Here is a 25147-nt window from a genome sequence, read left to right on the forward strand (position 1 = left end):
GAATTTGCACATAAACCTAAAGGAGATGCTGGCAGTGAAACATGCAATCGAGGCATTCAAATCATTCCTCCAGCAAGGTCATCTGCTGATAAGGACAGACAATACCACAGTCATGTGGTACATAAACAAACAGGGAGGCACGATTCCTACCCTCTATGCCGGATGGCAATGGATCTGTGGAACCTAGCCCTGGATCTCAACATCCAACTGCAGGCCAAATTCGTACCAGGAAAAGAGAATTCACTAGCAGACAGCTTAAGCAGGACTACCACGGATGCTCACGAATGGATGCTGCATCCAGACATCTTCAAAATCATAACAAACAAATGGGGAATGCCAGAGATAGACCTGTTCGCCTCCCCACTCAACAACCAACTAAAGAAATTCTGCTCAAGAGTATACCACCCACAAGCCTGGAAGGTGGACTCCCTCTCTTTCAACTGGAATGCCCTAGCAGTGTATGCTTTTCCACCACTTCCATTGATGTACAGAGTACTGCTGAAGATCAGAGAGGAACAGCCAAATGTGATACTGATAGCTCCAGACTGGCCAAGGCAGCACTGGTATCCGCTGCTGAGAAGCATGTCTCGGATGAACTCATGGCCTCTACCCCTATGGCCTCTACTTCTAATGCAGAACAACTTCAAGACACTGCATCCAAACTTGAAAACACTGCAACTGACTGCCTGGAAAATTGCCTAAAACAAAGCCAAACTGTCTTATCTCAAAGGGTCAAGGACATAATCCTGGAGGCTTGTAGACCCTCCACAAGAAAGACATACTCAGCTAAATGGAAGAGATTCCTCATTTGGAGCGCTTCAAAGGGTACAAATGTCACACTGGCAAACCTAGCACACATCCTAGAATACTTAGCAGAACTGTTCCACAATGGCCTGTCATATTCTTCCATTAAGATCCATGCTTCAGCAATTTCAGCAGAATACAACATGGATCCTCCTATCTTCTCTCACCCTCTCCTCAGACAATTTTTAAGAGGGATCAAAAATGTAAAACCTCCAAGAAAACCACCTCTTCCTGCATGGGATCTCAATTTTGTGCTGGAAAAATTAACACTACCTCCCTTTGAACCAGCAGCATCAGCAGACTTACAGTTCTTATCTTGGAAAACTGCTTTCCTTCTAGCAATCACTTCAGCAAGAAGAGTATCCGAGTTACAGGCGCTAATGGCAGTGCAGCCTTTCCTTATTTTTCACCAGGATAGAGTGTCTCTGAGAACCAATCCTACTTTCATGCCAAAGGTGGTATCCAGGGTATCCTTGAACCAAGCTATTCATTTGCCTACGTTCTTCCCTAACCCACAGAACAGGGGGGGAAAACTACTGCACACCTTGGATGTACACAGACAACTACGCTACTATCTGGACAGAACTAAAACCAGCAGAAAAACTGACCAACTTCTGGTAGCATATGCAGCTGGAGTGCAAGGAAAAGCAATTTCCAAACAGACAATCTCTAAATGGATAGGAAATTGCATTCGTTTCTGCTACTCTTTTCATGGAAAGTCAGCTCCTGAAAATATCAGGCCTCACTCCACAAGAGCCACAGCCAGCACTACAGCTTTCCTACGAGGGGTGGCTACCAAAGACATTTTAGAAGCTGCTACTTGGAGCTCCGTGCATACATTTGCCAAGCATTACAATCTACCTTTATACTCCAGATCCCGAGCAGGTTTTGCAACTGCAGTTTTACAGGTGATCATAACTACACCATCCTTATCTTAGTACCTCCTCCCCCAGTTTGGCTATGGTATTCTACCCATATGTTATGACTGCAGATGCATCCTTGAAGGACATAGTACAGTTTTGTACCTACCATAAATGTAGATGTCCGATAGGTATGCATCTGCAGTCAGGATTACCCACCCACCTTCCCCTCTGTGGTATTCCTAGGGTGCTTACCCCTCTTTCAGCTAGCTGGGGGAATCTATTATGGTGTATTTGTTTGTGTATATATATATATATATATATATATATATATATTGTTTTACTCTGTTTGGAATTTTCAATTTTTATCCAAATTTAGCCTTCTTAGAGGGCACCTGGCATCTGGGGCAAGAAACACTGAGGAAAATGGCATCGGCTGATGCCTTTATACCCCAGCAGCTGTGACATCGGGGAAGATGCGACATCAGCCGAGGCCAGACCCAGACTTTGGAATCCGGCCGACCGAAGGGCTGCCTGAGGCAGGACAACCCATATGTTATGACTGCAGATGCATACCTATCGGACATCTACATTTATGGTAGGTACAAAACTGTACTTTACTTTTACTCCCCCAGCACAGACCACTTGCCATTCCACCCATGTTAGACATTGTGGATGATGTTTACTTAGAATCCAGTTTGAACCCAGACTCTCTACCTCCTGCTCCGGCCAAGCCTGACAGATACTACAGAGTGCCTGATTCCCACAAATTTCTATACAAAAGTCCTGTTGCTGACCCAGAGACAATCTCCCAGGGTCCCAAAGGGGCTAAGGCTTCTATGGCTAAAAATCCTGTACCCTCTGAAAGGGATTCCAGAGAGCTAGACAGGTGGGGGAAAAAGTTTTACACCTCAGCCACTCTAGCTATGAGGGCACTAAATTGCCAATTTCACATGCTTAAGTATCAGCAATTTCTAATCTCTCAGTTAAAGCAAAGAATCACCACTCTCCCTCAAAAGTCTGAATTGAAAGAAATGCGGGATCTGTTGCATGCAACTGAACAGGTGGGCAAACACACCTTACAATGTGGGTTTGATTCTCTGGAGGCCTCCTGCAGAGCAGCTGTCACTGCGTCTGGTATATGTAGGCATGCTTGGTTAAAGGAACAAACTCTGCCTGATCATGTTAAAGCAAAGCTTCTAGATGCTCCCTTACAGCAGGATGTTCTTTTTGGAGTTAAAGCAGAAGAAGTCTTAAAGAAAATAGAGGATAAGGCAAAATCTATGCAGACAGTCAAAGATTTCCTACAGGTACAGCTCCCTCGCTTCAGCAGAAACTGGCCAACAAAAAATTGGTCCTTTCCAGCTACTGACAGACCCCACAGAGGGGTAAATACAGACACCCAAGAGGCAGAGGACAACCACAAGCCCAGTACAAACCTCGCCAATGGGGCACTACAACACAGAAGGGAGGAGAAGACAGGTCCCAATCTACCAGGAGGCAAACTCAATGACTTGCACCTCATCCGGCCAAGCAACTCTCTCTTGACAGCCCCCATGGGAGGAAAACTTACACTTTTTTCAGACAACTGGCACATTGTCACAAAGGACAAATTGGTCCTGGACATAATTTTACGAGGATACAGATTCCATTTTCACACCTTGCCAATGAAAAGAGGAATGCCAAACCTGCCACAAAATCACTGGGCAGAGGCATAAAAACAAATTACAGCTCTCATGGACATGAGAGCCATTCAACTGGTACCTACTCGAGAGCAAGGTCAAGGATTTTACTCAAGACTCTTTCTAGTGCCCAGAAAGGACAATGCCTGGAGACGTATTCTGGACCTTTCAGTTTTAAACACATTCTTACAACTACCCAAATTCAAGATGCTAACACTACGGCAGCTTCTTCCCATGTTGGGCGAGGAGGCATGGCTAGTAACGTTGGACCTTAAGGAGGCCTACCTGCATGTCCCTATCAGACAAAGTTGCAGAAGATACCTCTGTTTCATTGCAGGTTCAACCCATTACCAATTCTCAGCACTGCCCTTTGGCTTATCTGTTGCGCCCAGAGTCTTCACAAAATGCCTGGCACCAGTAATTGCATACTGCAGACAAAGAGGAATTCAAGTGTACCCATACCTGGACGACTGTCTCATCCAAGCAGAAAGCAAGGACATTCTCTTACATCATCTGGCCTTTGTAAAACATCTTCTAAACTGCCTGGGGTACACAGTAAATGAAAAGAAGTCAAAACTAGTACCCTCACAAAATATGACATTCCTGGGTGCCAGCTTGAACACAACGGCCCAGAAGGCTTATCTGACGCCAGACAAGCAACTACAGCTGACTCAATATTTCAAAACAATGGCAACAAAGACCCAATTAACTGCAAGAAAAATTCTGCAGGCGTTGGGCTTCATGGCATCTTGCATACTACTAATACCATTTGCAAAGCTGCATATGAGGAAATTACAGTGGTACCTAAAAGCGTATGGTCTCAACACAGCCACAGCTTGGACACAATGATATCTCTCATTCCCTGCCTACAACAGGAGTTTCTATGGTGGTCACAGGCATGTCACCTCAACAAGGGTCAGCCATTCACCTTGCCCCCAGCCAGGCAGACTATCACAACGGATGCATCAGACTACGCCTGGGGGGCACACATGGCAGGACAGTGCGTTCAAGGCAAATGGACTGCAGATCAAAGGAATCTGCACATCAATCAAAAAGAAATGCTAGCTGTACAGAAAGCTCTGACAGCCTTCAAGAATCTTTTACATCCAGGACAACTTACAATAAAGACGGACAACACCACAGTAATGTGGTACATAAACAAACAAGGGGGTACTCACTCCTACCCTCTATTCAGGCAAGCAATGATCTTATGGAACACAGCTCTGGCTTACCAAGTTCAGTTACAAGCTCAATTCCTGCCAGGAAAGAAGAACACATTGGCAGAAGACCTCAGCAGAAACATCATGGATCCCCACGAGTGGAAACTAGATCCACAAGTGTTTACAATGATAACTCAGAAATGGGGCCTTCCAGACATAGACCTGTTTGCCAGTCCTCAAAACTATCAAGTAACAAAATTTTGTACAAGGACACTTCGCCATCAAGCTTGGAAAGTAGACGCACTCTCTTTCAGTTGGAAAAACCTGACAGCATATGCCTTCCCTCCATTGCCTGTCCTCACAAAGGTGCTTCTGAAAGTCAAAAAGGAGAGACCATGACTGATTCTCATAGCCCCAGACTGGCCACGCCATCACTGGTATCCACTATTGAGAAATATGGCCCACGGCCCACCTTGGATCTTACCACAAATTACCCATTTGCTCACACAACAAAACAGTCAGATTCTTCACAGCCAACTCAAAACCTTAAATCTGGCTGCATGGAAAATCACCTAAGCATCCAGCCAGCTCCTTCTTTCCCAAGCAGTTATGGATGTTATTCTGGAAGCTATGAGGCCAAGCACCAGGAAGGCTTATTCGGACAAATGGAAAAGGTTTTGTGCCTGGAACCAAGCTAAAGGCCAAGACACATTTCAGCCTCACATGCCTCACATTCTACAGTACTTAACTGCGATGTTGCCCAAAGGACTTTCCTTCTCCGCCATTAAAATCCATGCTTCAGCTATTTCAGCCTACTACAACACGGATCCACCCTTATTTTCGCATCCACTTCTAAGGCAGTTCCTCAGAGGGGCAAAAAACATTAGACCCCCCAGGAGAGCACCTACACCAACATGGGACCTCAATTTTGTTCTGGAAAAACTAACGCTACCTCCCTTTGAACCAGCTTTTTCTGCAGATCTTCAGTTCCTATCATGGAAGACTGCCCTGCTGCTAGCAATAACTTCAGCTAGAAGAGTCTCAGAGCTGCAGGCACTAATGGCAGTGGAACCTCTCCTCATTTTTCATCAAGACAGAGTTTCTCTACGAACTAATCCTTCCTTTATGCCTAAGGTGGTTTCCAGTGTGGCTTTAAATCAAACCATCCACTTACCCACCTTCTTCCCAAATCCACAGAACAAAGGTGAGAGACTCCTGCATTCCTTGAACATTCACAGGCAATTTCATTACTACTTGGGCAAAACTAAGGCTTTCAGAAAATCTGACCAGCTCTTTGTATCCTATGCTACAGCTTCACAAGGGAAGGCTATTTCAAAACAAACCATTTCCAAATGGATAGGACATTGCATACGTTTCTGCTATACCCATCATGGAAAACCAGTTCCTGCTACCATTAGGCCCCACTCTACCAGGGCAACAGCTATATCTACAGCTTTTCTCAGGGGGGTTCCAACCAAGGAGATTTTGGAAGCTGCAACTTGGAGTTCAGTACACACCTTTACCAAACACCATCACTTACCACTTTACTCTAAGACTAGGGCAGGCTTCACCACTGCAGTTCTGCAGGGCCTGATAGCCTCCTCCAACCCTCTATGATTCCTCCACCCATCCTTAGCTTTGGGATTCAACCCAAGTGTGATGACTGCAGCAGGGTAACACGATGAACATAGTACAGTTTTGTACCTACCATAAATGTAGATGTTCGAGTGTACACCCTGCTGCAGTCCAGGTTACCCTCCCTTCATCCCCTCTGAACTAACTGGCTAAAATCTCTACAATACCTTCCTGATGTATTTGCTTATAGCTGGAGGGATTTTGTGTTTGTGCAAAATTTACTCAATTTGGTACTAATTACTGACCACCTTTTTGGGGGCACCTGACATCTGGGGCAAGAAAAACTGAAGAAAATGGCGTCGGTTGCAATATATATACCCCTGGCGCACTGACGTCAGGGAAGAAGCGACAGCAACCGACGCCGGACCAAGAATGGAATTCCGGCCGACTGCGGGACCACCTGACGACAGGATAACCCAAGTGTGATGACTGCAGCAGGGTGTACACTCGAACATCTACATTTATGGTAGGTACAAAACTGTACTTTTTCAGGAAGACAGAGCAATTACTAGTGGCATATGCTGCAGGTTCACAAGGAAAGCCTATCTCAAAGCAGACTATTTCTAAGTGGTTAGGCCACTGCATTTGTTTCTGCTACGTACACCATGGCAAGCCAGTGCCTAAGGGCATTAGGCCTCATTCCACCAGAGCTGCAGCCACTTCAGCAGCCTTTCTCAGGGGAGTACCAACGAGAGACATTTTAGAGGCGGCTGCTTGGAATGCAGTGCACACCTTTACAAAGCATTATCATCTGCCACTCTACTCTAAATCCAGGGCAGGCTTTGCCACTGCAGTTTTGCAGGGCTTCATAGCTGCTCCTACTGCTGTCTAGTTCCAGCCTCCCAACCATAGCTTTGGGACTCTACCCAAATGTAATGGCTGCAGCAGTGAAACACGAAGAACATAGTACAGTTGTGTACACTTACTATAAATGTAAATGTTCGAGTGTATTCACTGTTGCAGACCAAGTTACCCACCCGTCTTCCCCCTTTTTTCTTTTGGATCTTATCTTTCCTTGTCTGATTTATACTATCTATGTGGTGTATTTGCTTATAGATGAAGGTAAATTTTATATTGGTGTATTTCTGAATATATATATAAAGTTTGGCTACCCTTTTTGGGGGCACCTGACATCTGGGGCAAGAAAAACTGAAGAAAATGGCGTTGGCTGCTTCTTTTATACCCCTGATGACCTGACGTCAGGGAAGGGGTGACAGCAGCCAACGCAGGACCCAAGACTTTGGAATTTAGGCCGGCTGAGGGCAACCTGCCAGCAGGATTACCCAAATGTAATGACTGCAACAGTGAATACACTCTAACATCTACATTTATGGTAAGTGTACACAACTGTACTTTCCCTGTAAATTAGACATTTACTTGTAAATATTGTGTCAAATTGTTGTTCTTGATTCACAGGAAATATTTTTGCTAGTGATTGGGGATGAACTGACAAAGTTAATAGCTGTAAGGTGTCTTATGTAGTCGTGTGTGTGTGTGTGTGTGTGTGTGTGTGTGTGTGTTGTCACAACATGCACTGGCATTGAACGTGTGCACCGCAAACATGGTATCCTCAGAGAGAAAAAAGTTACATTATGTTTGATGGTGAAGGTAAGCAGAGTCATAGAACCAAATGGCTCCTTTTAAATCTAGACTTAACAAGTGGATGGGTAATCACATGGGATACATAGTAATAGTGATCTGGGCAGCTGTGATGCTGAAATTTTGCTTGTCACTGTGGTAAGCTTGGTCACGGAAGCCACAAGCTCAGTAGCTACCTTTAAACCTGTCAGATGATGCAATAAAATGTACCTGTTTTTAGCACTACGAATATTATATCTTTGTCATTTCTTGATTTTCTCTGAGTGCTCCCTTAGTGGATGGAGGAGCTTGTGAATTTTAGGGACTAGGTATGCCCATAAAGACATCATATTATGTTGTTTTGTTGGCCAGGATTGAGCATATGTCTGACATTGTCTTCTGATAAAAAGTGTTATTTTGTAGTTAGTGGACCAGAAGAACTCTGTGTTTGAGCCCCAAATAAAGTTATCCTGTCATAGATCATCTGAGTTTCACTAGTTTTAACCTGGACCCTGGATTCATGTCAAATCACTGAAGCCCGTTATGCCAGTTACCATTAGATAGAACAAAATCACTGAAACCTACTTTGGCAAATTTAACAAAAAGCTTTGTTTTGTAGGGGGAACTACTTCCTATGTGAGGGAAGACCTCCAAACTAATGTATACCAACTCTTGAGTTTGCACAGCCGTGGGGAAAAAGTCCTACCTCAAGGACTGCCAAAAGTGCTTTTAGCAATTTTTATTCCAACAAAAAGCATCTGGAGTAGATGCCATCAGTGAATGGGCTGTACTATGACTGTTTTGCCTGATGATAAACCTGTTTGTTTTAAAGTTTACATTTTTTTATGAGTTTTTTTAAGGTTTATAGTGTTGTTTTACTGCATTTAGGTTCATAGGTTCATAGATTAGTATTAAGCTAACTGCCCTTGTGAGCCACTTTAAGCCTAGCCAATTATCCCTTGTGAGACTCAAACCCCACACCTTGTATTTGTAAGGCAAACACCTTAACCATTAGGCCACCCTCTGAACCTGCATTAAACTTCAGTATGTAGGCTAGAAGTGGTCATTGCTATCATTCTGTGATTTCTTTACTTCTGGTTTGGTAAGAATATTATTTGTTTTAGACATTCTCTTGTGTAACCTTTTTTATTTATTTATTTATTTATTCATACGGGGCTGATGAGAGTCAGTGTTACTGTCAAACATTTGAACATGTGGCTGTGCTCGTCAGTGGCTGTCTACAACTCTGTGTGTATTTTTGGGGTGTTTTTTTTCAATGCCTGCTGACCAGCAGCCCCATCGCCAATCATTTCAGTCTTGAACCCATTGTGTATCCTGCACCATGGGGGGCATGCAGCAGGAAGTTGAGAACTAATTGATGGGCTATCATCCAGGCAGCTGTGGAGGTGTTTTGTGCCCTCAGCTGCTTCTGCTGATACCTACTATGAAGGGAATTTCTGCTAGGCCATAACCTTAGCCCTGTTGACTGACATGAGCAGTTGTGTCTCTGCAAAGGCTTTGCTATCCCCCTGAGTGTATGTATTCTCACCCACATAGTTTTGAGGACTGTCATCAATCACTGTCTTTGTAGAGTCAGTCCTGCCTTCCTTTTGGCACCTGTAGGGTTCCAGTTACTGGTGATATTCATTTGACTGAAACCACAACTCCATTCTCACAGGATAGGTAAGCTGCCACATCCTTTCCAACCTGACTTATGCAGTAGCTGAGCTGGTATACAAAACTAGGTAGTAGTCAGGGCTGTATTCCTGTATATGATGGACCCAGGGCTCTAGGCAGAGATTTTTGTGACTTGAATATTTACTGCCAGAAGGCTTTTTTTTATGTAGTTACTTGTTATGCTGTTGTTCTGTGATTGAAGTTTTAATGATATGAGTTTTTATTTTTAAATGGAGTGCTTTGTGTCTCTAGTTGTAGTCTGTGGCAAGCTTCCAGACCTTTGCATGTTTTAATATTACTAAACTGAACTTAACATTTTTTGTAGCCTTCTGTTTTATTTACTACTTTTTTGTGATTGTGCAAGGTAGGTATTCTGTGACTAAGCAGAGCTGATTAAAACTTTTATTATGAAATGACACTAAGTTTATTTAATGTTGTTTCCTCTTTACAGAAATATCCTGAAAAGTTGTATTTTGAAGGTCTTGCAGAGCAGGTTAACCCTCCTGTAGCAATCCAGCCTCAATACCTCCCAATCTACTTTGGCAATGTGTGCCTTCGTTTCCTACCTGTGTTTGATATTGTTATCCACAGATTTTTGGAATTATTGCCTGTGTCCAAATCACTGGAAACCCTTCTGGATCATCTGGGAGGCCTGTACAAGTTCCATGGTAGGAAAGACTTATTTAATTTTTTAAGCATCTGATTAAGTGATAGCTCGCATGTTTTACATTTTCTTGTGCCTTACCTCCTCTTGAGTGCATTTGCCTTATTTATTTCAGTTCTGATGTCTTGGGTATTGCAGTTGTTCATGTTTTTAAAATTGCAGCTTTTTTACTTTAATTTGGACCCATATATTAAAGATGGGAGTACATTGTTGCAGCTAATTTTGTTTTTCTAGTTCCATTGGAGAGATTGAACAACTGTGGTGTGTTCCTTACAGATCCATAGTTGGTTTACTTAGAGTGCTATGCCTCTCCCCAGTTTAGCACCTCTCGATTCCTAATTTGAGGAGCTAACAAAAAAGGTCCATTCCATTGCTTGATCTGGCACTCCTCACTTTAGGAGCAGCAAGAGCCAGATCCATTCTTCTCAATCTGTGCCCTTCATAATGGGGTTGAGGAGCAAAACAAACAAAAAGGTGCAGTATCTGATCTGGCTTTTTTCACCTCTCTCCAAGTTGAAGTTGAGGAGCCAAAAAAAAAAAGTTCTACTTCTAAAAGCTGTAGCAACCCACTTGCAGCAAATTATACCACACAAAAAGTGCTAAAGCAAGCACTTTAGTCCTAACACCAAAATAAAAGCAACATGTAAATTAATTTCCATACTGGCATTTAGAAACGCAATGGAAATGAATGCCAGTACTGCTGTTCTGATCAGACTCTGCCTATCAAGCCCACTAACATCTTGTGTCTGGAGTGGCTGCCTCTTTCACCCCACCACTCGGCTTCTGGTTCCTTGTAACTCAGTTGAAGAGTAGTATGGAAAAGATTTGTAGAGCTCACAAACCAAGTCTTTCCTGTTGGACTGCTATGAAGACTGTTTGGCAAGGGTGGTTAGCAGCCTAGTTGCACACTTGTCAGCTAGAACCAAAAAAACTCCCTAATCTTCTGCAGTCTCAGGGACTTAAAATACCTGGTTACAGCAGTTTTTCTAGACGATTGCTGATCATTCTTATCCCAGTATTTTTGCAGGTTCCACCCAAATGAAGGCTGTATACAAGGCTCCTCTGCGTTAGTCATCTTACCTTTTGCAACAATCCTGAGTTCTTCTTGTTTCAATACATCCTTTACCTTAAAAGCAGAAGTTCATTTCTGAAAATGCTTTTAACTCTGATTGTACAAGTTGGTATGGGACACAAATAGGTTTCATCTGAACATTGAGATATCCTTGGTTATCACTATTTCAGTATTCCTTACCAGAGGGCTATCATGCTGAGGGATAGCATTGTGTCCCTCCAGCGTACCAAAGCCTTAGTCCCTTCCAGGCGTCATACATCAGATATATGACCTATGTCATAGGTGTAGGATACACGAGTGGCATACAAATACCTATTCCTCAGAGCTTCTTTGCTGCCAGTCTGTTCGCAACCTTTTGAATTCAGTCTGTGAGTTTATTGCTTCTTCACATCTACTGGGCCTGTGGTAGATAAATACCCCGTTGGGAATTCTTTCTTTCTTTCTTTTTTTTTTGATTAGGTTACCTGTATTATGTCATCCAGAAAGAAGAAATTCAAGCATGGGAGGCAGATTCCCTATAAAGATAGACACGAAAAGTGCCTTTTCTGACTAGGTGTAGACATCGATCACAAGCCATGTGAAATTTGTCAGGCTTTTATCCAAGACCCTACATAGCCGTCTGTCATCCCTCTTTGAGTATCTGGAGAACCGATATCTGAAGTTGTTCATTCATAGGTACATAACTTCATAGGTAAGTATTAGGTTAACTGCCCTTGTGTTTCATTATAAGCCTAGCCAATTTCACTTCCAAAGGTGAGAATTAAACCCTGTAACTTGTCTCCATGAGCTAAGCACCTTAACTTTTATACCAACCCCTAGCTGTCCTTGAGGGACATTTTAAGCCTAGCCAATATCCCTTTGAAATGTGAGAATCAAGCCCTAGTCCTTGTATCTGTGAGGTAAGCACCTTAACCGTCATTCCAACCCCCCAACCCAATAAGTTCATAGGCAAATATTAGGTTAACTGCCATTGTGAACTGTTTTAAGTTTAACCAGTTTCCCTCTCAGGGATGAGAATCAAACCTTGTGCCTTGTTTATGGAAGGTAAACACCTTAATCATTATGCCAACCCCAGTCCCAAATAAGCACCCCATGTTGTTCTGTCCACTGCACCGTTGAGACAAGTGTCTAACTGTACAATTTTTTTGCACTGGTCAGGAATCGAACCTGAGTCAACTGTTTGGAAGGCAGCTATACCCACCACTGTACCACCAATGCTACATGAGACTATGGCTTCTGAATCTGCCCCCTGGATGGTCAGCCACCATTTAAGGCCAAAAAGCTGCATGTAGAGACCTCTGCTTATAGGACTGAATGAAGAACCAGAGGACCACCTGGTTCCAATGCTAGTTCACTCTGTCGAGACCCAGTTGGTGACCGATATGAAGTTTGACTGCCTGCATGTTTGCATCTTAAAGAGTGGAAACATCTCACTTCATACTTTTGCAAGACTATAAACTGAATACATTCTCAAGGTCTAGGTCTTCCTTAAGAGCCAACATCATCAGAAGTATTCTGTCTTGATACCACCCAAGATGTTTACTTGTTACTCTGTCCTAATATTTGAAGTGGATGGACTAGATCATGTAAGATACTGAAGTTTTGCCTTTACCATAATGTTAGATCTTCATGAGCCATGTCCTTCCACTTCAACATACTCTCCCGCCATCCCCATCCTGCAAGTCTTTGTACCTCTTTGCACCTGCCTAGTTGACCTTTTCTGTAGGTTCATAGGTGTATACTAGACTAATGACCACAGGGGACTCTTTCTTGCCATTGTTTCCAAATGTATCTGACAAGTTTTGGTATCCTAAGGTTGTTTTAAGGGGTATATGTTGGCTAGGGCTTGGATGGTCAAGCATTTACAAGGTGCTTCTGTCTGTTATGACCTAGGTGGCACACCAGGGGTACATTTCTGATTCCCCATCCACTGGCCCAAGTTACACTTGAATTAGGATAGGAAAGAACTCCACTCAACATGGATGGGAAGCCTGCTCCAGAGAAGGGTTAGTCTCTGAGAAACCTGCCTACCTTCCAGTATGTCATATTTGTTGCAGATGAGGTATAGGTCCTTAAATCAGGTCATTTTGATGATATTTATTTTGCGGATATGCAGCAGTCCCATCAGAGTGATATCTGAGGATGCTGTGAAGGCCAGCATAGATTGCCTCTCAGCAGTCTTTAGGAAACAGATTACAGGAATAGGGCTTTGAGGCGATCCATGTAGAGCATGTTGTTTACTCCTTGTATTCTTTTTTGTGAGGAACTTGAGTGAACATTAAAGTTGTTGCATGTGTTTGGTCAGGTACATACCAAAGGGGAGCATTGTACTCCGTGATTGGTCTGATGAGGGCTGAGTATAGTGGAACACTGACATCCTTAGACCTAGATGTCATACATAGAATAATTTTCTTACTACTGCAGACACATGAAAGTCAAAAGCCAGTTTACTGTTTTACGTGCATTCCCAATTCTCTGACTACTGGGTGTACTTTATTTTTGATGTGGTAGTTTTGCATGGGTAACTGACTTCCCAAAGGATACTGTTATGCATTTCTTGGCATTCAATTTTAGACCAAGGCTCTAGCACCTGTTATTTGTCTGTGTCAGGCCTTCTTGGAGAGTATTTGTGTCTTGTAGGGATTCTGACTGTACCTAGTTTACAATTTCTGCAAACTTGGTTAGCCAGAGGCCTCTGACATTGAAAAGCAGATACCAAAAAACGAGTGGACCCAGCTCAGAGCCCAGAGGGACTCCACTAGTGACCAGTGTCTTTGTGAAGGTGGACACTCCGATTTCTTAATCCTGTCTGTGAGCCAAGGCCTTTGCAGGAAATACTATGGTCCTTGGTACAGAGGCAAGTATTCTAGCTATTAATTTTAATCCTTGAGTAAATTTGATCTGGAAAAAGAGATGGAAGCTTGGTGCATTATGGGAGTGAAGGGAGGAGCTTGAGCTCTGGGAAAAGTCTTGTAGATGCTGAAGTGATGTCTCCTGCAGTCAACAGTCCTGCTGTTTGAAGTGGAAGAACATGTATCTTGTAGATCTGATGCTATAGTAAGTACATAACTTTCATTTTTTAACATTTACAAGTAATAGTTTTGATTGCTCTTTTTCTTTATGGGAGGGAAAAAAACTCACACAATGCTATATTGTGTTTGTATATATATATATTTTTTTTCAGATTTGTATTGTGAATTGCTTTTGTAAAGTTTATACAAGTCTAATTTTTCATCATATAAACAGACATACATCTCTGATGTCCTTCAAGGATGCATCTGCAGTCTTTACAAATGGGTTGTCCTGTCGTCAGGCAGCCCTTCGGTCGGCCGGATTCCAAAGTCTGGGTCTGGTTTCGGCTGGTGTCGCACTTCACCCGACGTCATTGCGGCAGTTCTTCGGGTATAAAGGCATCAGCCGACGCCATTTTCCCCAGTCTTTCTTGCCGCGTGGCGCAAGCAGAAGCTGTTCGCAAGTGCCGGTCGGTCAGATCCAGAGATTACTACTACCGAATATTACTTCGAAGACTTCTAAAAAGCTAAGTACCCCGTTGGGGACTCTTTCTTGCCTCAGCCGATGTCAGAGAAAGTGAATAACTGTTTATCTTGTGGAAACAAATACCTCATAAAGATTTCCACTCCTACTGCATACATTGTTTAGGCCCAGACCACGACATAGCAGCTTGTCTAGCCTGTGCTTCTTTTAACCGACGGACGCTTAGACGTCGGTCGGAGTTTGCTGAACAGATTTTCGCTCGATTTTGCCTATATTATGCCGTTGGATCCTCCGACAACGCAAATTACCAAAACGCAAAGAAAAGGACCGACTCGCGGTCCGTGGTTTCGCCGAAACCGCGGTTAAGCAAACCGCGAGTGTCTCGGTTTCGGCCGAAACCGAGCAAGCGGTTCTTTCTTCAGCAGAAATCATGCCTTCTACCGAGGCCTCTTCTAACCTGGTAGAAACGGCTTCTGAAATCCAACCTTCTGTTGCGGTTTCACAGGAATTATCAGACACCATTCCCTGGATATTTCAACCCCTGCACGTGGAGCTGCTAGGCCTCCTGCAGCTATGTCTATTAAGGCCTTTGCCAGGGCTAAAGCAGCCAAAGCATAAAAACGGTGCCTGCCAATCCCCCTCTCACAGGCCCAGCACCCGCTCCGATATCCTTTCTTTGGCTGAGGATCTCATCTCTTTAATTCGTGGAGCCCAGCCTCATCCAGACAGGGCCTCTCTCCCTCCTCCAGAAAAGAGGCCTAGAGCAGAGCCCCCTGTGCCAGTATCCACAGATGATTCCTCTGATGACTCAGAACATACAGATCCTCCTGAGGCTCCTTATTCTCCTTACGAAGACTCTGATGCTGAAGAGTCCATCCCTTCAGCCTCTCCGCCTGAGGAATTTTCCTTTGGGGAAATCTTGCATGCTATGAGGGAACAATTTCAGTGGCAGGGCCAAGATTTCTCAGACTCCAGAAAAAGGCTTAGGACCTTTCTACATTTGCCACAACATAGGCCTTTAGCTATACCTCCAGTTCTTTCTGTTGTTGATGATGCATTTAATGATGCTTGCACTGCTCCTGATTCATTACCTCCGGCTCCTGCTAAGCCCGATAGGTTCTACAGGGTCCCGGACACTCATCACCATTTATACAAGGCTCCTTTTGCAGATCCAGAGACTATCTCCCAGGGCCCCTAAAGCTGTAGCAGCTACTTCTACTAAAACCCCTCCCTCTGAAAGGGAATCCAGGTCCTTAGAGAGATGGGGTAAAAAAGTTTACACCTCTGCTACTTTGTCAGCTAGGGCTTTGAACTGCCAATTTCATATGATTCAATATCAAGAGTTTATGCTTGACCAGTTGACTACAAAGCTGTCCTCTGAAGAGTCTTTAGATAAAAAGTATGTTCAAGAAATGGTACATAACATACAGCAGGTTAGTAACCATTCTTTAAAATGTGGCTATGATGCACTGGAGGCTTCCTTTAGATCAGCCATGACTGGCACAGTTATCAGGAGGCATGCATGGTTGAAAGAACAGGCATTACCAGACCATGTCAAATCAAAGCTTTTGGATGCACCTATGGACAAGGTCAATTTATTTGGTTCCCCTGCACAGCAGGTACTAAAAAATATGGAAGAGAAGGCAAAATCTGTACAAACAGTGAAAGATTTCTTACAAGTTCAACCTCCAAGGTTTAGCAGGAACTGGCCCTCCAAGAATTGGTCCTTTCCGGACTCCTCTAAGACACAAATAGGCAGGAATAGGCGCTCTAGAAGCAGAAACCAACCCAGGGGTGCCTTCAGGGGACGCCAGTGGCAAGGTAACAACCAGCGAGGCACGGATACAGCCACCACCACTACAACAACTCAATCACAGTGACTTGGCGGTGGCACCGCCTACCAGGGAACAACTAGAAGCACCCTTAGGCAGAAAGCTAACCTTATTTTCAAAGAACTGGCATTGCATCACAAGAGAAAAATGGATTTTGCAAACTATAGACCAAGGTTACAGGTTCCATTTCCATACTCTACCAGGAAAGAGAGGAATGCCAAACCTACCACCTACTCAAAGGACAGAAGCTCTAAAGCAAATATCTCTATTATTAAGAATGAGAGCTGTCGAAAAGGTACCATCTATGGAGCAAGGAAAGGGATTTTACTCCAGACTCTTCCTGGTACCAAGAAAATAAAACAAATGGAGGCCTATTCTAGACCTGTCCGCTTTAAACACATTCCTCATTGTTCCAAAATTCAAAATGCTGACCCTACAGCAGCTTCTTCCCATGCTGGGCAAGGAGTCTTGGCTGGTAACTCTAGATCTCAAGGAGGCATACCTGCATGTCCCCATACGACCAATTTGCAGAAGATACCTCAGATTTCTTGCAGGATCAGAGCATTATCAATTCTCAGCATTGCCCTTTGGCTTATCTACTGCGCCCAGAGTGTTCACGAAATGCCTGGCATCAGTAATCGCTCATTGCAGACTTCAGGGGATTCAAATCTATCCCTACCTGGACGACTGCCTGATACAAGCGGACAACAAAATCAAGCTAACTGAAGACTTACAGAGAGTCATTTACCTGCTGCAAGCCCTGGGATATACAGTCAATATAAAAAAGTCAAGGCTGATTCCATCCCAAAGAATAACCTTTCTGGGTGCAGAACTGGACACATCAAAACTAATGGCATTCCTAACTGCAGAAAGAAAAGAGCAACTTCCTCTACTTCTTGGCATTAACAAAGCAGAACCATCTAACTGCAAGAAAAGTGCTACAAGCTCTAGGCTTCATGGCATCCTGCATAATACTGGTCCCTCATGCCAGACTGCATATGAGAAAGCTACAGTGGTACCTAAAGAATTTGTGGTCCCAACACAAGCACAGCCTAGAAACCAAAATTCCAATAATCCCATGCCTGAAGCAAGAGTTCCTATGGTGGTCTCAGGCCTGTCAATCAAACGCAGGATTGCCCTTCTGCAAAAGTCAACCAAGACAAACCATCACGACAGATGCCTCAGACCTCGGTTGGGGGGCACACATGCTGGGCAAGTGCATTCAAGGCCTATGGACTCAAGACCAGCTGCACCTGCACATAAATCTAAAGGAAATGATGGCAGTAAAATTGGCAATCCAGTCATTCAGACCTTTTCTCCAAGAAGGTCAGTTGATGATAAGGACAGACAACACCACAGTTATGTGGTACATCAACAAACAGGGAGGCACACATTCATACCCTCTATGCGGCTGGCACTGGACCTATGGGATGTGGCTCTGGGCTACAACATTCAGTTACAAGCAATTTATGTACCGGGAAGGAAAACATTCTAGCAGACATATTAAGCAGAACTACCACAGATGCTACGAATGGATGCTGCATCCGGACATCTTCAAAGCCATCACAAGAGAATGGGGATTACCACAAATAGACTTGTTTGCATCCCCACTCAATCACCAGCTAAAGAAATTCTGCACAAGGACGCACCACCCACTTGCTTGGAAGGTGGACTCCTATCTTTCAGTTGGAAAAACCTGATAGCATACGCATTCCCACCACTTCCTTTGATGCACAAGGTGCTTCTGAAGATCAAAGAGGAACGTCCGAGGATCATTCTGATAGCTCCAGACTGGCCAAGACAACATTGGTATCCATTGCTGAGGAGCATGTCCCGGGAACAAATATGGACACTACCCCTGATCCCATTACTGTTAACACAGCACAACTACAACATCCTGCATCCAAACCTGAAAACTCTGCAGCTAACTGCCTGGAACATTACATAACAGCAATTAACCCAAATTTATCCCAAAGGGTTAAAGACATAATCCTGGAGGCTCGTAGACCTTCAACAAGAAAGAATTATGCAGCAAAATGGAAAAGATATCTCATTTGGAGTACTGCAAAGGGGCAAGATGTGACACTGGTGAACATAGCAAACATCCTGGAGTACTTGGCAGAGCTCTTCCATACAGGCCTGTCCTATTCTTCCATCAAAATACATGCATCAGCTATTTCAGCAGAATACAGCTTGGATCCTCCTGTCTTCTCTCATCCTCTGCTCAGACAGTTTCTAAGAGGAATTAAAAATGTGAAACCTCCCAGGAAACCTCCATTGCCAGCATGGGACTTGAACTTTGTGCTAGAAAAATTGACACTTCCCCCTTTCGAACCAGCAGCAACAGCAGAATTACAATACTTATCCTGGAAGACTGCTTTCCTGCTGGCAATAACTTCAACAAGAAGGGTCTCTGAACTACAGGCATTAATGGCAGTGCAACCCTTCCTGATCTTCCATCAAGATAGAATGTCCATGAGAACAAATCCTACATTTATGCCTAAGGTGGTATCCAGAGTCTCTTTAAATCAGGCTATCCACCTACCTACATTCTTCCCCAACCCACAGAACAGGGGTGAAAGACTCTTGCATACCTTGGATGTACATAGACAATTACGCTACTACCTGGACAGGACAAAAAAACAATAGAAAAACTGACCAGCTTCTGGTAGCATATGCAACAGGAAAGGAAGGAAAACCAATTTCAAAACAGACAATCTCCAAATGGATAGGAAGTTGCATTAGATTTTGTTACTCCTACCATGGAAAGAAAACTCCAGAGAACATCAGGCCTCACTCCACAAGGGCTACAGCCACTACCACAGCTTTCTTACGAGGAGTGGCTACCAAGGACATTATAGAGGCTGCTACTTGGACCTCCGTGCATACATTTGCCAAGCATTACAATTTACCTCTATACTCTAGATCCCGAGCAGGTTTTGCCACTGCTGTTTTGCAAGGGATCCTAACTACACCATAATCTCTACTCTTTCCTCCTCCTCCCTAGTTTAGCTATGGTATTCTACCCATTTGTATAGACTGCAGATGCATCCTTGAAGGACATAGTACAGTTTTGTACCTACCATAAATGTAGATGTCCGATAGGAATGCATCTGCAGTCAGGATTACCCACCTACCTTCGCCTCTGAGATACTCCTAGGGTATTTGCGAACCTTCAGCTAGCTTGGGGCGGATCTATTATGGTGTATTTGTTTGTATATATGTACATACATGCTTATTTTATGTGTTTGCTCTCTACTATTTGGAAACTTTGGCATTTATCCAAATTTAGCCATCCAAGAGGGCACCTGGCATCTGGGGCAAGAAACACTGAGGAAAATGGCGTCGGCTGATGCCTTTATACCCGAAGAAGTGCCGCAATGACGTCGGGTGAAATGCGACACCAGCCGAAGCCAGACCCAGACTTTGGAATCCGGCCGACCGAAGGGCTGCCTGACGACAGGACAACCCATTTGTAAAGACTGCAGATGCATTCCTATCGGACATCTACATTTATGGTAGGTACAAAACTGTACTTTATATGTCATTGTAATGATCCTGTATTTCCTTACTTTCATTATGTTTTGTTGAAGTTCATTACTCTTTTTCTTCTTTTTTCAAAGAAATACTAAATTTTAAATGTATTTATTTTTTGTAGACCGTCCAATAACATACCTCTACAATACTCTGCATTACTATGAAATGCACTTGCGAGATCGACCAGGTCTCAAAAGAAAGCTTGTTCATGCCATCATTGGTTCCTTGAAGGATAATCGGCCGCAGGGATGGTGCCTCAGCGAGATTTACCTTAAATGTGCCATGACTCCCCGAGAAGATAATCCCTGGTTTCCCGATGACATGTATTACTGCAAACTAATTGGACGATTAGTAGACAATATCCTTTCATAATGTTTTTGCGATTCTTTTACAGTTTGTACATATCTTAAATCCATTGCTGGCTGGGTAGCTTCATAAATCTGGATTGTTTTTTCTGACCTTTTGTCCATTTGTACATTTATAGTATACTTAGAAACTACCTGCCTTTTAAGAAAAGTATTTCCTGAACTTTCCTGGTGATAAAAGTCTAGTAGATAGCAAGATAACACCTGTTTTCATAGCAAAGACCAAAGCTTGGGGTTGCTCTTCCCTTTCTAAATCCCGAGAAGTTTCAGAGAACCTGAAGGTGCTATCTTGAAGAAGTATAAGGACAGTGAGACCTCATCCCTACAACTCCCTTCCAGATAACACACACACTTTTGAGAAACCCTTCAATCTGCATAAGTTCAGTTTGGATTGGTTTTGCCCCCCCCCCCCCCACCCCCCAAAAAAAATGTCTGTATAAACATCAGGTGAAAGAGTAGATGAAACATTGCATCATTCTCATGCAGAACCTATTATTAGAAATGGCAAATATGTAGCCTGGAAGCACCTGCATCCTAGACTCCTAAGAAATTAGATGCACTTCACTAACGCCTATGCTAACTGGAGTAAGTTTTTGGCAAGACATCCTGTCCCAGGGTATACAGCTTCTTTCTGCATTGCTGCTGTCCATGGAGCCGAAGGAGGAGGCTTGGAGGACAGTGTGGGCAAGAATTTTTTTTTTTTGCTCCCCACCAGACCTACATGTTCACTACTGCTGGCCCATTCATTCTGTTGGGAGCATTTGCCCTTCCCTGAGCAATTCCTTTAAGCTCCACTAAGTGCTTCATGAGGGTAGTATGTAATCATCAGATGCATCCCATTCTGGTGTAACACCCAATGTTTTCCCAAGTTGTCACCCAAATAGCATGTAGCAGCTGCTCACTGCCATCCTCCACTTCGCTCTTCTAGCACCAGAGCTGCCGGTCAGACTCTGGTTGTTTTAAGAATTTTATCCATTTATGCCAGAGAGTCGGGGCAAGGATGTTCTGTTCTACACTGGAGCCTAGATTTCTCAAGTGCCTATCCAATCTGTCCAGCATACCTCTCAAGTGTACCTCATTATGAGGAACGCACCTCATTTGGAGTCTTAAATAGTTCATGTTCCTCAAAGTTCCACATTGCAAGGGTCTGTCACACATTCAGTATTAGTAATTTTTTAAGTGAAATCCATAGTAAATAGAAATTAATCATATTAATTGATTACAAGATCTCCTTTATAAGTAAAGCCAGCATATTTTAACCACCCTATGACCTTCCTAGTTGAAGTTGTTAGTAAGCCATTAGTATGTGTTCCACGTTTTGGCCATTTGTTCCACATTATAAGGGCTTGTATTCCTCATTTTGGAGACAGAAGGTTTACAGCTATGCTGTCCAGGTCATGCCTTTGCTACACATGAGCTTACAGAGATCCTCCCTTCTGCTTCCATTGTTGGATACCTTGTGGCTTGCTGCATCTTTGACAATAATGATGTTGCTGGTGAAGCAGTCTCAGTCATGTCTCTTTGCTGGATGACATGGGTGAAACTCTCTGGCAAGTAGTCCTGGTTATTCCCTTGAAAGGGAGAGCAGTCCCTTTGGTTAGCCCTTCTCATGATCTGTAGGTTCATAGGTGAATACTAGGTTAACTTCCCTGAGGGAACTTTTTAAGCCTAGCCAATAACCCAAGGTCAGAATCAAACCATTTGCCTTGTAACTATAAGGAGAAGACCTAAACCATTATGCCAAACCCACCATCCATTTAGTTGATTACTTCAGAAGAAGAAGCAGGCCCTCATTATTTTGGAGGACCTCTTTGATAACCAACCTTCATGTAGCCATATATCTTCTTCTAGACAGATACTGAATGGAGTTTTACACCCGAGCTGACATCTTAAATTGGTTGTTCCTTCCTGGGATCTTAACGTTCTGCTTAAAAAGATAACTGTCTCTCCATCTGAACCTGATCATCAAGCAGAGTTTTGAGGTTAGTAGCGAGGAAAACCCTTCATCTCATTGTTCTGACACCTGCAAGAACAATATTGTCTTGCAAGCTCTCGTGGTGGGTGAACCGTTTCTAGGCTTTCACAGAGATAGGGGGACAGTAAGAACAAGTCCCTCATTCATCTCCCAAGTTATATCATTTGCTTTGAATCTAGCCCTCAATCTCCCAGTGTTCTATCCAGATCTTCAGAATGAGGGAGAAAAAATTTTTACTCTGGATGTTCATAAGCAGGTCAGGTACTACCTTGATAGAACCAATTCCTTTAGAAAAGCAGATCAGATATTTGTTTCTTATGTTAGGACAAAAGAAAAGACAACCAGTGACAAAAACAGACTATTTCCAGGTGGTTGTCCTTAGTTATTACCTTTATTAAGACAGCCATGGTAAACCAGTTCCAGGCAGTATAAAGGCTTGTTTTTCTAGACACATGACTTCTTTGGTGGCATATTGGAAAGGTGTGGACTCTAAAATATTCTAGAGGTGGCTACATGATCCTTTAAGCATACTTTTACAAGGCACTGCAAATTGAATTTATTTCTAGCTCCAGGAAAGGCTTTGCTAGGACCATTCTCCATGGGCTCCTGAATCAATATTCTTCCTCTTCCCAAATTGTGTAAGCCTTGGTAATCAACCTGTATATAGCCTAAAGGCTACTGCAGCAGCAGGAAGTGATGAACATGGTGCAAATGTTTGTTGCACTTACCCATAATGTTAGATGTTGAAATTCCTCACTGCTGCAGTAGCCACACCTCCCTACGATTCCCCCTCCTTATGCATATAGTTAGTTGTTACATAAGGTTATTTGTTATTTTGTACATATATATATATATATATATATATATATATATATATATATATACATATATATATATATGTACATATATAAATGGGTCTACTTCTAAATCCCATATTACCAGTGGAACGAATGAGAAAAGACCAAGACCATAAACTCGAATAGTAACAATGATTAACAAATAAAAACTGCAAGTATTTTTTTCTCCTTCACTTTAGATGGGGGGGGGGGGCTGCACCCCTCCCTGCAAATTAAATATACCAACTCCAAGACTGCACTACTTTGAGAAAAAGGATAAACTCTAGGGATCGTTATGCAAGATGTGTCTCTTGACAGGTTAGGTCTGTGTTACATAACACTGCACATAATATACCCTTACACTTCAACAAGATCTCCTGTATCACTATCAGCAAGGAATTTTTTTTAACTACTCACCACTACGTAAACATAAAGTGACAGCTCTACCTCTGCAGTTACCAGTACAGTTGCATTTACAAAACAAATGCATTTCCATATTAATATTCCGTTCTAAATGAGCACACACTATTCAGTTATTACCACTTCTTTATCTATTCTAAACTTTCAAACTCCATAAACTTCTCCAGCAACAGCAAGACCTTGGAACATAAAGTCCACCATATGTTTTACGTGTGTACTACAAAATCGTAAAGAGACAGTGCAGTATTAAACACTTGCCGTTTAAGTTTTATTACATTCAGGTATTCTAGAATTCGATCTTGTAAAGTTTTGGGAATGTGATTATTTAAGTTTATGGTCTCTGTCTTTTGTAGTTCAGTCTACTGGTAATACAGGATTCAGAAGTAGACCCCCCCCCCCTCGTATGTGTGTGTGTGTGTGTGTAAATATATATATATATATATATATATATATATATATATATATATATATATATATATATATATATATTTATGTATATGAGTACAGCACTCCTCTACTTTTGGGTAAGAAAGTCGTGTAGAAAGCTTCACTCTGACTGCTGATTTCCCTCCACAGCCTTGTCCAGTAAGCTGTCAGCGTGAGGGTGTGGGACTGCGCTGCGGCTTTTGATGCTGTCCGTTTGTACTGCAACAGTGAGAAATTCAAACTTCTACTGTTGTGGTTAAGTTCAACTTTACACATCTGTACTTCCCCCTTAAACCTGGCAAGCGTATTCTGGTACATTGCTTATTAGTGGGGTGACACGTCTTCATTGCTGTTTTTCTTGATTTGTAGATGGGTGCCCCCTGTTGATGAAGGGATGTGCTCCAGACATGGAAGAGGAAGAAATGTGTGTAATTGATACATTCGTGCTTCTGTCCCTTAAAGGGTGAACTTCCAGAGAAAAAGATACAGAATCCTGATTGGTTGAGGGGGTGAACCGAACAACAGCACCCATGAAGGCAAGCCATGTTGTAGATGCAGTGTAGTTATTGATTTAAGATAACATTTGTTCATTAGTTGTGTAAAACTGAAGCTGTTACATTGTATATCATTTATTACGGATTTTTGATGCACAGGCTAAAGGTTTTGACATGCAAGTAGCATCCTACAGCCTGAATGTTTGCAGATCACTAAATTCAAACGATGTAATATTAATCTGCTTGTAAATTAATCATTGACGTATTACCAAATTGCAAGTTGCACGGTGATATTTGATATGACCTGGAGTGAAATTAAATTTGGTCTTGAGAGTGATGCTCAGGACTTTTCCATAAGTTACCTCAGCAGCATACAGTCATTTTGTGTTATGATAAGACAAGACATTACATCCAGTAAATTTTTTTACCTTGAGCAAATGAGGCATATTAGAATAAAAAGTGTTTGCATGTATGTATATACATACATGCATACACACACACAATTTTGGGTGCTACTGTATGTAGAATTAGGCATGTCGTCGAGTATAAAAGCCCATAACCATTGTTGCACACCAAATCACTGCAGTATTGGTCACTCGTAGTGACCACACCCTTGCCTGGATTCTTATGCACTG

General features: G+C 42.8%; 1 protein-coding gene across 1 annotated transcript in view; it reads left to right on the forward strand.

Moving 5' to 3' along the window:
- The window catches only part of MED23 (mediator complex subunit 23), a 1483999-nt gene that overhangs the window by 1154215 nt on the left and 304637 nt on the right, over nt 1-25147 (forward strand). The window contains exons 15-16 of the mRNA XM_044067991.1: nt 9848-10064; nt 20118-20354. Coding sequence (XP_043923926.1) covers nt 9848-10064; nt 20118-20354 — 454 coding nt within the window. The remainder of the gene's footprint in view (nt 1-9847; nt 10065-20117; nt 20355-25147) is intronic.

This window comes from Protopterus annectens, chromosome 1.part0, assembly GCF_019279795.1.
Source record: "Protopterus annectens isolate FY-2018-M chromosome 1.part0, PAN1.0, whole genome shotgun sequence".
NCBI classification, from domain to species: domain Eukaryota; kingdom Metazoa; phylum Chordata; order Ceratodontiformes; family Protopteridae; genus Protopterus; species Protopterus annectens.